The 12,163-nt window shown below is 38.2% G+C and overlaps 2 protein-coding genes across 5 annotated transcripts; one reads left to right on the top strand and one right to left on the bottom strand.

Moving 5' to 3' along the window:
* The first annotated feature begins 1,353 nt into the window (after window positions 1-1,353).
* On the top strand, window positions 1,354-10,337 carry LOC17894720 (histone-lysine N-methyltransferase ASHH2). 3 transcript variants are annotated; one of them, XM_023788184.1, is made up of 19 exons: window positions 1,671-1,721; window positions 1,941-3,101; window positions 3,204-4,424; window positions 4,607-4,811; window positions 4,976-5,148; window positions 5,261-5,340; window positions 5,472-5,603; window positions 5,687-5,803; window positions 5,916-6,008; window positions 6,595-6,672; window positions 6,827-6,883; window positions 6,956-7,679; window positions 7,763-7,818; window positions 8,018-8,094; window positions 8,187-8,269; window positions 8,370-8,449; window positions 8,689-8,768; window positions 9,077-9,122; window positions 9,270-10,337. In XM_023788184.1, the coding sequence occupies exons 1-19, from the start codon at window positions 1,691-1,693 to the stop codon at window positions 10,149-10,151; spliced, it is 5,376 nt and encodes a 1,791-aa protein (XP_023643952.1). In that variant the 5' UTR covers window positions 1,671-1,690; the 3' UTR covers window positions 10,152-10,337. The 3 variants fall into 3 exon arrangements, with proteins under 3 accessions (XP_006300643.1, XP_023643951.1, XP_023643952.1); XM_006300581.2 differs by lacking the exon at window positions 1,671-1,721 and adding an exon at window positions 1,354-1,557 and having other exon boundaries at window positions 1,941-4,424; XM_023788183.1 differs by having other exon boundaries at window positions 1,670-1,721; window positions 1,941-4,424.
* On the bottom strand, window positions 10,317-12,080 carry LOC17895887 (glutathione S-transferase TCHQD). Of its 2 annotated transcripts, XM_023788185.1 has the most exons (4): window positions 11,937-12,080; window positions 11,292-11,526; window positions 10,691-11,186; window positions 10,317-10,543 (listed from the first exon to the last, which is right to left on the bottom strand). In XM_023788185.1, the coding sequence occupies exons 2-4, from the start codon at window positions 11,498-11,500 to the stop codon at window positions 10,469-10,471; spliced, it is 780 nt and encodes a 259-aa protein (XP_023643953.1). In that variant the 5' UTR covers window positions 11,501-11,526; window positions 11,937-12,080; the 3' UTR covers window positions 10,317-10,468. The 2 variants fall into 2 exon arrangements, with proteins under 2 accessions (XP_023643953.1, XP_006300361.1); XM_006300299.2 differs by lacking the exon at window positions 10,317-10,543 and having other exon boundaries at window positions 10,555-11,186.
* Window positions 12,081-12,163: the final 83 nt, after the last annotated feature.

Genomic DNA, 12,163 nt, shown 5'->3' with positions numbered 1-12,163 from the left:
TTGAGAGAAGTGAGTGGAAGATGGTTATGTTATAGAGATCGATCGATTAGGAACTTAGTTAATTATGTTTCTCGCATCTTACGGTCACGGATCGATATTTTTCTCAACTCCATTGCCTATTTTTTTTTTTAATCTTTAGCAAAGCAATGCTCCATAGCCTATTGTCATATTATCCAAACCAAATGCATCATATGTTAGCAAGATAATAGCATATGAGTTTTGTTTAACTTAATAATGATATCTCTTACAATATGACATCACCTCCATCCAAATATCCCCAAAATATTTTATCAAAGAGATCTTACGTATCTCGTCTTTGCTCTTTAAACCTCCAAACCTCTAAGTTCTATTGCAACCGCTAGTTCATGGTCAATATGGATGATGCGGACAAGGAAGAAGGTGAAGTACTAGAAGAAAAGTGGACAACTGTGCGGTAAGCCAAACTGTTTCGTGTAAGAATCCTTATTAATTTTCGAGAGTTCAGCTTATTATAGTGATAAAGATATCAATAATTATTGTGCACAGCAAGGGTTTGGTCCAATTCAGTATGTGGCTCAAATTCGTTAACAAGACTCTGGTTCGGATAAATGCTTGGCTAGCTCATCATGGTATCACATCACATTTGTTTGCAACTTCAACAATGAAAAGACAAAGCAGTTAACCATTAGTGTCTGGAGCTGTGAACTGATGTTATAATTACGAAGGGTCTGATTGTATGTATTAATAATAATAACTAGGTTTGGTAGACTTACAATACACTCTAATTTTTGTAACGATAAAGCATTATCGAAGAGTGGGCGGAGAAGCTTTTATGGGAACGAACGCACAATCAAGTAAAATCATAGAACAAGGAAGCTAATAAATAAAAATAAAAAAGCTAATAAAATATATCACAGTTTCATTTTGATATTTTATATAAGGACCACCTTTGGGACCATTCTGAATGAACCACGAGACTCTCCCATAGATCTGAATATCTTGGAAATAAATTGGCGAAGGGCATTTTTAGAGAAAAGCTGGTGTGCATTTTTTTCTCTATGAAAAAAGTTATAACTTTTATTTTTCTAACAGATGTCGCCATGTCGGGGTAAGAAATAAATAAATAAAAAAACCCAAAAATAAATCTTTTTTTTCTTGTTTGACAACAAATTAATGTTTGTTTTGGTCGTCGATTAAAAAAGTTCATTGTAATCATTGAATTTATATATATAAAAAAAAGACAAAATACATTCAACAACGAAAAGACCTTTGAGTCCAAATCAAATTAGGAACAACATAAAACTTTTATAAATTGGGAATAGCAAGTAGCAACGTTTGAGGATTACATAAAATATTTTACTGAAAAAGAGAAAAAGAAGAAAAGAAATCGGTATCTCAAAAAAAAAAAGAAAAAAAAAAAACTGACCGCCTCGCGTTGTCTCTTCCCTACTGCCGATTCCTTCTCTCTCTATCTGCCATCGTAATCGTCTCCGCCTCTCTTAGGGTTTTATCCGTTTCTCGTGTTCCCAGAGCTTATGTTCGTTACCATTCGCTTTATCCCTTCTTCTGATTCATGAGGTTAGGGTTTCGTTTTTTTTTTTCAACTTTTTGATATTTTCATGTGGGGTGACGAATTCTATTTTATTGAGTCTCCTTGCGGCGTGTTTATAAATCATAGGAGATCGGAGGGCTTTGTTAGCTGCCATCATCAATGTTGTTGATTGAGACTTCTTTTGTATTGAGTTAGCTTTGGTTGACCTTCTCAATTTTTTTTTTTTTTAAATCTCTGTCTGATTGATTCCTTGGATCATCTTAACACGGGGCTGTGTTTTTATTGAGAATCTCTTAAGGGTACTTGAATCATTGCATGGTTTGTTTTACCAAATAGCTTACTTCAACGAATTTTTCATGAAAACCCCTTTTATTTTTTTGAGAATGCTAATTTGATGGCTTTGAATCAGGTGGCATTACGATGGATTGCAAGGAAAACGGTATTAGTGACCCTTCTGGGTGTGGCTCTCTTTCTGGCGATTTGAATGCTAACTCTCTAGGTTCGAATCTTGCGATGGACATCAATGACACTTTATCTGAGAAATCGAATTCTTTTGGGTACAATATAGATGCAGTCACTAGTTTGGAGACTCCTCAGATAGAATCCGTTGTTAACTCAAGTATGGAGGAGGGTCAACGGACCTGCTTTATGGAGAGCGAGAAAATGGGAGATGAAAACTATAACTGTAAAGAAAATGCTGGGAACTCTGATGATGGTCTAGATGTTTGTTGCAACGCTGAAGACACTCAGAAGCAGGGAGTGGTTTCAGATGAGCTTGAACAAACTCAAGAATTCATTTATGATGCTGGTTTACTGGTGAACTGCAACACGCAGGATAATGGTAAGGAGAGTCAGGACACAAAATTTCCCCTTGCATCCATTTTTTCTGGTAGTATGCAAGAGGAAGGAGATCCAGAGGCTATAGAAGATGAAGGCTATGCTGGCACAATATTGCCTGTAGGGGACAATGGAATAGAGAATGAGTCGAATTTTTTGAATGGTGATGTACCAGAACAATTAGGGTCTTTGGAAACCGTAAAGCACAAAAAACCTGATGAAGTTGGAAGTGATGGTATTAGCTCCACCTTTGACAGTGGAGATAAGGAAGAAAGAAATGAATCATTGAGTGATCAAGATTCTGGTTCTTCTGATGATATATCTATCTTTCAGAGTTGTCCGTTTCCAGATCCATTAATGGACTCTGGTTTGTTTGGCTGTAGCGCCACAGAAAATTATCTGATTGATTCGTGTGATGAAGGCAATGTGCCTATTGTGGTATCCCCTTCATTAGCTATCACAGAAATGCTAAGTAACAATGACGGTGGCCAATGTGCATATGATCTTGATGACATCGCAGACACAGAGACAGTCAAACCAGATTTGAAGCTGGTACAGGACGAGGAGCTTGACACTGATCTTTCTGAGAAGAACGATAAGATGCTTAAGGATCATGTTGGTGATTTGTCAAGTGAAAGGGTTGTGGCTGCTTTGAGTATGAATAATGGTATAGCTGCTGATCTGAGGGCTGAAAGTTTTAGTCAGATATCACCGATAGATGAAACTACTTTAGGTATGGAAGCCAACTCCCCTATTACTGACTCGTCTTTGATATGGAACTCTCCATTGAACTTTGAAAATCGAGGCACTGAAATCTGTAATCCTGACAATGCAGTTGAGCCACTCAGAATAGTGGATGGCAATGGCAGAATAGGTGGTGAAGTTGCTTCTGCATCAGGGACTAATTTTTGTGAAATTGGCTTGTCATCTTCCCAAAGGAAGGCGCGAAATGGTAAACAGTGTAAACTGGTGCAGACAAAAAAGAATGCTCCTCGTCAGAGAAAATCTTCTAGAAAGAAACAATCAGAAAGAAACCTTGAATCAGTTTTTAAGTGTTCAAAGCAGAAGAGGAGTTCTCTTGTAAAAACAAGCCGTTCATCTGAGTGGGGATCATCAAGCAGGACCTCTGAAATCTTCATACAGAGCAATAATATTCCCTATGATGGACCTCCGCATCATGGCCCACAGAAATCTCAGAGCAATCTTAATAATGGAGAATATAATCGAAGTTTTCAAAATGGATATGTAGAAGGATCTAAGAAAAACACCCAAGTATCAACTGGCTCTTGCCTTCGTTTGAAAGTTAAATTTGGTGGTGGCCAAAATCCTCTGAACATTACAGTCTCTAAGGTCAGTGGTAACTCTTTGCCTGCTAATGGCATTGTTAAGGCAGGGACAGGTTTGGATTCGCCAAGATCAACAAATTTTGTTGAGGATAAACTAAGAACAATGGAAACTAAGGAGAACTTGGAAGAGAAAAGCAGCCCTGTGGAGAAACGTTTATATCAGCACTTATCTGATTCTATTAGGGATGAGAATAGTAACCAAGATGGGGGGTTATGCAGGAAGCTGGTGAGTGATGTTTCAGATGATCCACTCGTTTCTTCTAGTGTAATGATTGAAGAGTGCGAGAGGGCCACTGAAACGCGGTCCCTAGACGCTGAAACTTCACCAGATTCCGAAGTTATCAACTCTGTGCCTGATTCTATTGTCAGTATTGAACATAAAGGGGGTTTGCATCATGGTTTTTTCAGTACTCCAGAGGATGCGGTCAACAAGGACAGAGGATTAGAAAACAAAGATGAATTGGTTCTTTCAAAATCTCCTTTAAATTATGGTTCACATCTAATTACCAGTGCAAAAAAGGGTAAACATCCTAAGTCTAAAAGCAACGGAACAAAGAAAGGGAAATCCAAGTTTTCGGAATCTCCTAAAGACAAGAGAAAAAATGAATCTCATGAGGGGGTAGAGCAACTCAAACCCATGAATAGCAGTATTGGAAGAGATGATAGGGATCATCTTGAAATAGAGAGAAAAGAGTCTCTCGAGACAACAGGTATAACTCTTTTGATTAGCTCTAAGAATAGTTGTCCATTTTCTACACCTTTCTTGTTTCCCAAATATCTGAGGGAACTATTTTTTGCTTACCTGAATAGCATCTCAATGTTTTCGTTTCGTTATGATACTTCCACTCTGTTGGTTACACTAATTTTAAAGTTGGGTGAACTCATGTAATAGGTGCTCTTCTAGATGCTGATATTGGGAAAACATGTACCGTTAATGGTACCATATCATCAGATGTGGGCCATAGGGAAATGGTTGTGGACGTTACTATTGAGGATAGCTCTTCCTCAGAGAGTGCCTGGGTTCGATGTGATGATTGCTTTAAATGGCGACGGATTCCTTCTTCTGTTGTAGGATCAATTGATGAGAGCTCCAGATGGTATGTATTATTAAGTGTCAAATGTATAATCAGCATGGAGTCTTTCATCTTTTGATGTTCATCCTTCCTGTTCATAGCTGTTATATATCCTTTCCTTAGTTGCTACTTCATTCAGATTTTGTATACTTTCTCTATATCTAATATGGATTCTCTATTGTCTAAAGGATCTGTAAGAACAACTCAGATAAAAAATTTGCGGATTGCTCAAAATCTCAAGAGATGTCAAATGAAGATATTAATGAAGAACTAGGCATAGGACAGGATGAAGCAGACGCGTATGATTGTGATGCGGCCAAAAGAGGGAAAGAAAAGGAACAGAAGAGCAAGCGTTTGACAGGTGCTTATAATTTGATATGGGGGAACCTTGAGAGTACCCTTTGCTAGAATAGTTTATATGATTTTCCGCCTAACTAAATTTTTATTCTGTTTTTATGCCTGTAATGCTTCAGGTAAGCAAAAGGCGTGCTTCAAGGCTATAAAAACAAACCAGTTTCTTCATCGCAATCGTAAAAATCAAACAATCGATGAGGTTAATTTCCTTGTATTTTGTCTTGCTGTTATGTTAGTTATGCTTCAGTAGAAATTGTGCTTGTGCTCTCAATATTCTATCATTTTTTAGAATTATTAGTCAGTTATTGTGTTTTCTATTATTTGGGACAGATAATGGTTTGTCACTGCAAACCACCACCTGATGGTAGGTTGGGTTGTGGAGAAGAATGCCTGAATAGAATGCTTAACATTGAATGTCTTCAAGGTACCTGCCCGGCTGGCAATTTGTGCTCAAATCAGCAGGTATAACGTCTTGCTTGCAAGCGAAAGGGTTACATTCATAGTTAGTTATATCATTCTCACTCTTTTGGTTCATATTTCTGCAGTTTCAAAAACGGAAGTATGTTAAGTTTGAGAGATTCCAATCTGGTAAGAAGGGTTATGGCCTAAGATTGCTCGAGGATGTACGAGAGGGGCAATTCCTTATTGAATATGTTGGAGAGGTATGTTTGTGATGATCTTTCAACTCTTGGGAGGATATGATCACTTATAATTTGTCTTACCTTATTTGTGTCTTTATTCATACACGCGTATATTGTGGGTTACTCATATCAGGTGCTTGATATGCAATCTTATGAGACTCGCCAAAAAGAATATGCTTGCAAGGGTCAGAAACATTTCTATTTCATGACACTGAATGGGAATGAGGTAAACATCTTTCCTTTTAATGACTCAGCTGCTTCTTTTTCTTCATCTTTGATTGAAATGGTTAGTGATTTGCTGTTTAAAGCTGTGGTGGAGTTGTTGAATAATGTGTGATGGACAGTAAAAATGACGTATGATTGCCAGAATGTGTCTCGTTTCTGAAATTATATAGCATATTTAGAGAAGCGAAGTTTGATCTTTTACGTCTCTTATTTGATTCACATACGCGCCAAAAAGAAAATTCCTTTGCAAGAGTAAGATGAATGGACAATTATCTTGTCGTAGTTTCTTCTTTCATCTGATACTCGGCTGTATCTTAATCAGTATCACTATTTTTACTCAAGCTCTAACGGTTGCAGACTAAAATGTCTCAGCTATTTTTTACAGAAAAGCGTCAAAGGGTTTTACTAAATTATCTATTTGGCCTATTTAAAGAGAGGTTACTTCTGTTGGTTGTATTTGTAATAATTGTATTCCTTAGCATGCCACCTGCACTGGCTTTAATTCCTATCTTGTATTTCTTTTGGAAGCTATGCTCTATGTTGCACCTTGCAATAACTCCTTAAGTTTTTTTTTTTTGTTAACGCAGGTAATAGATGCTGGTGCAAAGGGAAATTTAGGGCGTTTCATTAACCATAGCTGTGAACCAAACTGCCGTACTGAAAAGGTGACTACAAAGCCTTCTGTGCGATAATTTGCCTCGTGGTCTGATTATAAATTCAGTGATCTGTGTTGGGAACTTTCTTTTTGAGCTCGTCTGCTTCTTTTTTTCTGCTTTCTTATGTGTATGCTTTTCATTTGTTCCTTCTTAAATGTTGTAGTGGATGGTGAATGGTGAAATTTGCGTTGGAATATTCTCTATGAAAGATCTTAAGAAGGTAAGCTTTCCCACACTTGCGACTTTGCAAGTATCCTTTCAGTAGTATTTAATCTGTCTGGTTCGGTGCCAGGGTCAGGAGTTGACATTTGACTACAACTATGTGAGGGTTTTCGGTGCTGCTGCCAAAAAGTGCTATTGCGGATCGTCACATTGCCGAGGGTATATTGGGGGGGATCCTCTGAACGGTGATGTAATTATTCAAAGTGATTCAGATGAAGAGTATCCTGAACTTGTGATCCTTGATGATGATGAAAGTGGGGAAGGAATCTTAGATGCAACATCTAGGACCTTCATTGATGACGTTGACGAGCAAAAGCCACAGAACTCTGAAATGGTTAATGGTTCCAAGGACCTTTCTCCTGGTAATTCCCAAACACAGAGCTCGGTATCTGTAAAACTTCCAGAGAGAGAAATTCTTCCACCTCTTCAACCAACTGAAGTTCTGAAGGAACTTTCGTCTGGCATGCCTATTAGTCCTCTCGAGCAGGAGGTTCCTGTTGAAAAGAAGACTAAAAGCACATCTGCCACGTCCAGTTCTCTCAGCAAACTGTCCGCGGATGGTACAAATGCTGATAAGACGACAAAGGATGGATTGAGCGAAGATAAAAAGATACTTCCACGACCCCGTCCTCGCATGAAAACTTCTCGTTCATCTGGGTCTAGTAAGCGAGAAAAAGGAGGAAGTCTTCCTGGTGTTAACAAAGCACAGATTATACCAGTGAGTAAGTTGCAACAGCAACCCATCAAATCTAAAGGATCAGAGGACGTTTCTCCTAGCGGGCGTATTGAAACATGTATTGTACTCGTTTTAAACATGAATTGTTAAGATACCAACATCGTTTAGTCATATTTGCTAATAACATCACCAATTTCGCAGTTGAAGGGAAACTGAACGAGTTACTAGATGCTGCGGGAGGGATAAGCAAGCGGAGGGTAAGTTTTATATAGCATTATTACACTCCAATTAGATGTTATATAAGGTTAAGACATCATATTTTGCTCCTTTCAAAGGCTTTCTTTTTTTTGGTTGATTTGCAAGATCGTGCACTTTTAATTGATTCTTTCCACTTGAATTATCTTTAGTCTTAGTACCTCAACATACATAGTTGGTTTTCTTTTCTTACACAAACAGGATTCAGCAAAAGGCTACTTAAAACTTCTGCTTCTCACTGCTGCTTCCCGAGGCACAAATAATGAAGGAATTCAAAGGTCTTCAAGAATCTGACCTTATCTTTGTAACCATTGTAGGTTTTTTATACTCTGCATTTTGTGCCTGAACAAATTCCTGTTCGTCTATGCAGCAATCGAGATCTTTCAATGATTCTTGATGCCCTTTTGAAGACAAAGTCAAAATCTGTTCTAGTGGACGTCATCAACAAGAATGGTACGTCAATCTTCTACTAGATTGGTCCATGTGCCCCTTTTTTAATCTTATGAATTTCCCTTATCTCGTAAAGATGAAATAACCCTCAAACCACATCCAGGTCTGCAAATGTTACATAATATCATGAAACAATACCGGAGTGATTTTAAAAAGACCCCTATTCTCCGGAAACTTCTGAAGGTACATTCCTTTTAACCTGATGCTTCTTGTTTATGTATTATCAGAACACACTTCGCGTTTGTTATCTTTAAATTTATTTCTCATCAAGTTGGTTAATTATACTTCAAGCCCGAAGGCATTCTTCTGGTGTCTTAGGCAATGTGAATAGCAGAAAATTTTGAAATTAACTTTTCCAGCTGATGCTTTTTTTTAAGTTTTCTAGCTTGCTTACAAGTCAATGTGACTGTACTTACTTTCAGGTATTAGAGTATCTTGCTACAAGGGAAATCCTTGCATTGGAGCATATAATTAGAAGGCCTCCTTGTGCAGCGATGGAAAGGTTAGTAAAGTTTAATCATGGCCTGTCACCTTTGCTATTCATCTGACCAGATATTGTTTCTTATCAGATCGAGTGGAAACCAACATATGAAAATAAATTATGCTGTCACTAGTAGAATATTGAATTTGGCTGTCTAGTAAATTACATTACCTTTTCATACTAATATGTTCCATGCGTAACTTTTCATACTTGACAATGTGAATGCTAAAAGTAGTTTTCATCTGTCTTTATAAAACCTTGCTTTTACACCTTAGTTCTTTTGATTCTCTTAGGACGCAATATGACAATTAATGTTTATCAACGTGCAGCTTTAAAGATTCTATTCTATCATTCACCGAGCATGACGACAAACAGGTACCAGGCGTCCCAGTTACTCTTGTGAAACTGTATTGAAGCTTGGACTCTTGATTTGTTTAGTGATCCTTAATTTTGGACCTTGGTCAGATGAGTATCTAGTGTTTAGCTTTTAATTTCCAATTATTTTTACTTGTTTGCCTGCAGGTTCATCAAATTGCACGGAATTTCCGAGATAGATGGATCCCTAAGGCTTACAGAAAACCTAGGCGCATCGACAGGGAGGAAAGATCAGAGTCTATGAGGTCGCCTATAAACAGTAGGTTCAGAGCATCACAAGAACCTAGATATGATCATCAGTCCCCAAGACCTGCAGAACCAGTTGCGTCTGTCATATCATCAAGGGCTGCAACTCCTGAAACAGCATCTTTATCTGAGAGATATTCAGAACCTAATTCCAGTCTTCCCGAGAAAAATGGACGCAAGCGCAAAAGTAGGTGGGACCAGCCGTCTATGACAAAAGAACAAAGAACCATGACTATCTTGTCTCATCAAACAGATGAAACTAAAGGAAATCAGGATACCCAAGATGACCTTCCACCCGGGTTTTCATTACCCTGCACGGATGTGCCTGATGCATTTGCAATTACCGCACAGCCACAACAAAAGTTCCTTTCTCGGTTACCGGTCTCGTATGGGATTCCACTTAGCATCATTCATCAATTTGGTTCACCCGACAAAGAGGACCCAACCACCTGGTCTGTTGCTCCTGGCATGCCGTTCTATCCATTTCCACCTCTACCGCCAGTGTCTCATGGAGAGTTTTATGCCAAGAGAAACGGAACAGCCTGTTCTTCCTCCATGAGGATCCCGACTTGCTCCAATGAGATTTCACCGGCTACAACTGGTATCGTGACTGACTCAACCCCTCCAAACCGGAAGAGAGAGTTTTCCTCTGATATAGGAACAAGTTACTTTCGGCAACAGAAACAGAACATTCCTCCATGGATGCGGAATAATGGGTGGGGAAAAACAGCAAGCAGCCCTATACCTGAAAATCTAACTGTAGAGAAGAAACTCAACAATTAAGTATTCTTAACTTTAGAGAAAGTACAGCCCATGAAGTTGTTATGGAGACAATGCAGCACTTGAGGAGAATTATAGTGGTTGATTGGTTAGTTTGGCTCATAGGAAAATCCCCTTTAGGGGACTCATATGCGTTTCTTTTCTTTCCTTTTCAACTCTTTTTCAGTATATTCTAAATTCTTTTGTTTATGACCAAAAGCAAAAAAGTTTCTACTATAATTAAAAGGTCACATTTCATTGTAAAAGCAAACCACATTCTTTATTATCTTCTGCAAAAGAAGTTTTTAAAGTTACCCTGAAATCTTTGCATCCCAAACTTCTTAATTACATATTCTTCTCATATTTTGTAGGTGATCAAAGGTAAATGTCTTTTTCTCAACTCTACAAGCCATGTCCTGTAAAATGTAAAAGTGAGAAAGAAAAAATAAAACCAAACTTTTGACAGTTCAATATTTCCTGAGCAAACTTCTGACTCTAACAAACATCCAAGTTTTTACAAGAGTTGCATATTTTCTCCATCCATTAAAGTACCTTCCAATTACCTTCTTGTAGCTTGGTCTCTTTCTCACAATAATCCAATACTCAGCAAGATTCTTCCTACTACTTATATACTCGTCTTCTAAATCCAACAGTGATAACCGAGCTAGCACCGGGATTAGCATTACATCAGCCATACTAAACTCATTCCCTGCCACGTACGTTGTCCCTTCTAACTTTGTTTCAACCTCATCTAGAAGCCTAAGCAAATGGTCTTTGCTTCTTCTTAAGGCCCCAGGGTCTTTTAGTTTGTCTTCTGTATCATATGCTTCCCTTAGCTTCCTATGGTAGGCACTAGCCAAGTCTGGAGACTCAGCCATCCTTGCAATGACAACCATCCTCAAGAACTTGGAAACATAAAGGCGACGATTATCCGGTATGTGGGCAAGAGTGAAAAGCTTGGAGTCCCATTCCCTAATCTTCCGCATCCATTCAAGAACTTCTCTACCAAAAGTAGCATCTTCTACACCAGAAGAAACCTCAGCTATTCTCTCTAAATACCTGTAAAATGTTTATAAAAAAAAAAAACCACACAAAAAGCATTAAATTATTAAAAGAAAGGGGAAGACTATATATATGAACAATGGTGGGTGGGTGGGTACATACTCTATGATCTCAATAGTGTCCAAAATGATGTGAGAACCATTCCGGAAGACGGGAAGTTTGGCGTTGGGATTCATCCTAAAGAAGGAAGGGTCCATGTGCTTGCCAGTGATGGGATTCACATGGTATGATGTGTAATCAATGCCTTTCTCTTCCAAAGCTAGTCTCACTCTTTGGCTGTCTAATGAGTATGGATGATGATATAACTGCATTGCTTCAGCCAATTCCTTCCAGCTAACTAGTGTCCAAAAGCAAAAAAAAAAACACACAACACACATTCACATCCAAGTATCTAACGTATTATACAAACAGGAAAATTCCAGTTACATTAGGGGGGAGCGTACTTAAACATTCAAGGAGCTAGAAACTACATATAATCCACTAAAAAAATCATCTCAACTATATCAAATACTTCACACATTAAAGCACCTAGTTGGGCTCACAGAACTCAGCAAAGGGGGATTCATATTTGGGAAACGGGTTTAAGCACGATATTTATTATTAAAGGAATCTGATCAAACTCAATAGGTTGAGACCCTGAAGAACAGAGCAGAACAGCTTCAAGCAAGAAATTTTGAAGCAAATAAAGACAAGACAGGTAACTTAGGTGATTTAAATTCTATAACTGAAAAAACATAGAAGACTTACCCAAAAAAGACAGCACACCTTCAAGAAGAAGGGCGAACAAGAACTGAATCAAACTTAGACGAAAAAGGGAAACCTTCGTAGACAGTTTCTCGAATTGAAGGAAAAGAGAAAATACTATACAGCTAAGATTTGCTCTGAACCAAAATATTTTAGGAAAGTGCGAGTATCTAATTCTCCACTGCTTACGTTTAAAAAGGCTTACGTAGACGCAGATAGTCTACTCGCTC

This window comes from Capsella rubella, unplaced genomic scaffold (genome assembly GCF_000375325.1).
Source record: "Capsella rubella cultivar Monte Gargano unplaced genomic scaffold, Caprub1_0 scaffold_2, whole genome shotgun sequence".
Taxonomy (NCBI): Eukaryota; Viridiplantae; Streptophyta; class Magnoliopsida; order Brassicales; family Brassicaceae; genus Capsella; species Capsella rubella.
The sequence above is the reverse complement of the archived record's forward strand: the minus strand, read 5'-3'. Positions and strand labels throughout refer to the sequence as shown.

Coding starts and splice junctions, on each gene's coding strand:
- LOC17894720 (XM_023788183.1), top strand. CDS start 1,691: ATGTTGTTGATTGAGACTTCTTTTGTATTGA. Junction 7,819..8,017: donor GAGGGATAAGCAAGCGGAGG/GTAAGTTTTATA, acceptor TTACACAAACAG/GATTCAGCAAAAGGCTACTT. Junction 8,769..9,076: donor CCTTGTGCAGCGATGGAAAG/GTTAGTAAAGTT, acceptor ATCAACGTGCAG/CTTTAAAGATTCTATTCTAT.
- LOC17895887 (XM_006300299.2), bottom strand. CDS start 11,500: ATGCAGTTATATCATCATCCATACTCATTAGACAGCCAAAGAGTGAGA. Junction 11,187..11,291: donor GACACTATTGAGATCATAGA/GTATGTACCCAC, acceptor AACATTTTACAG/GTATTTAGAGAGAATAGCTG.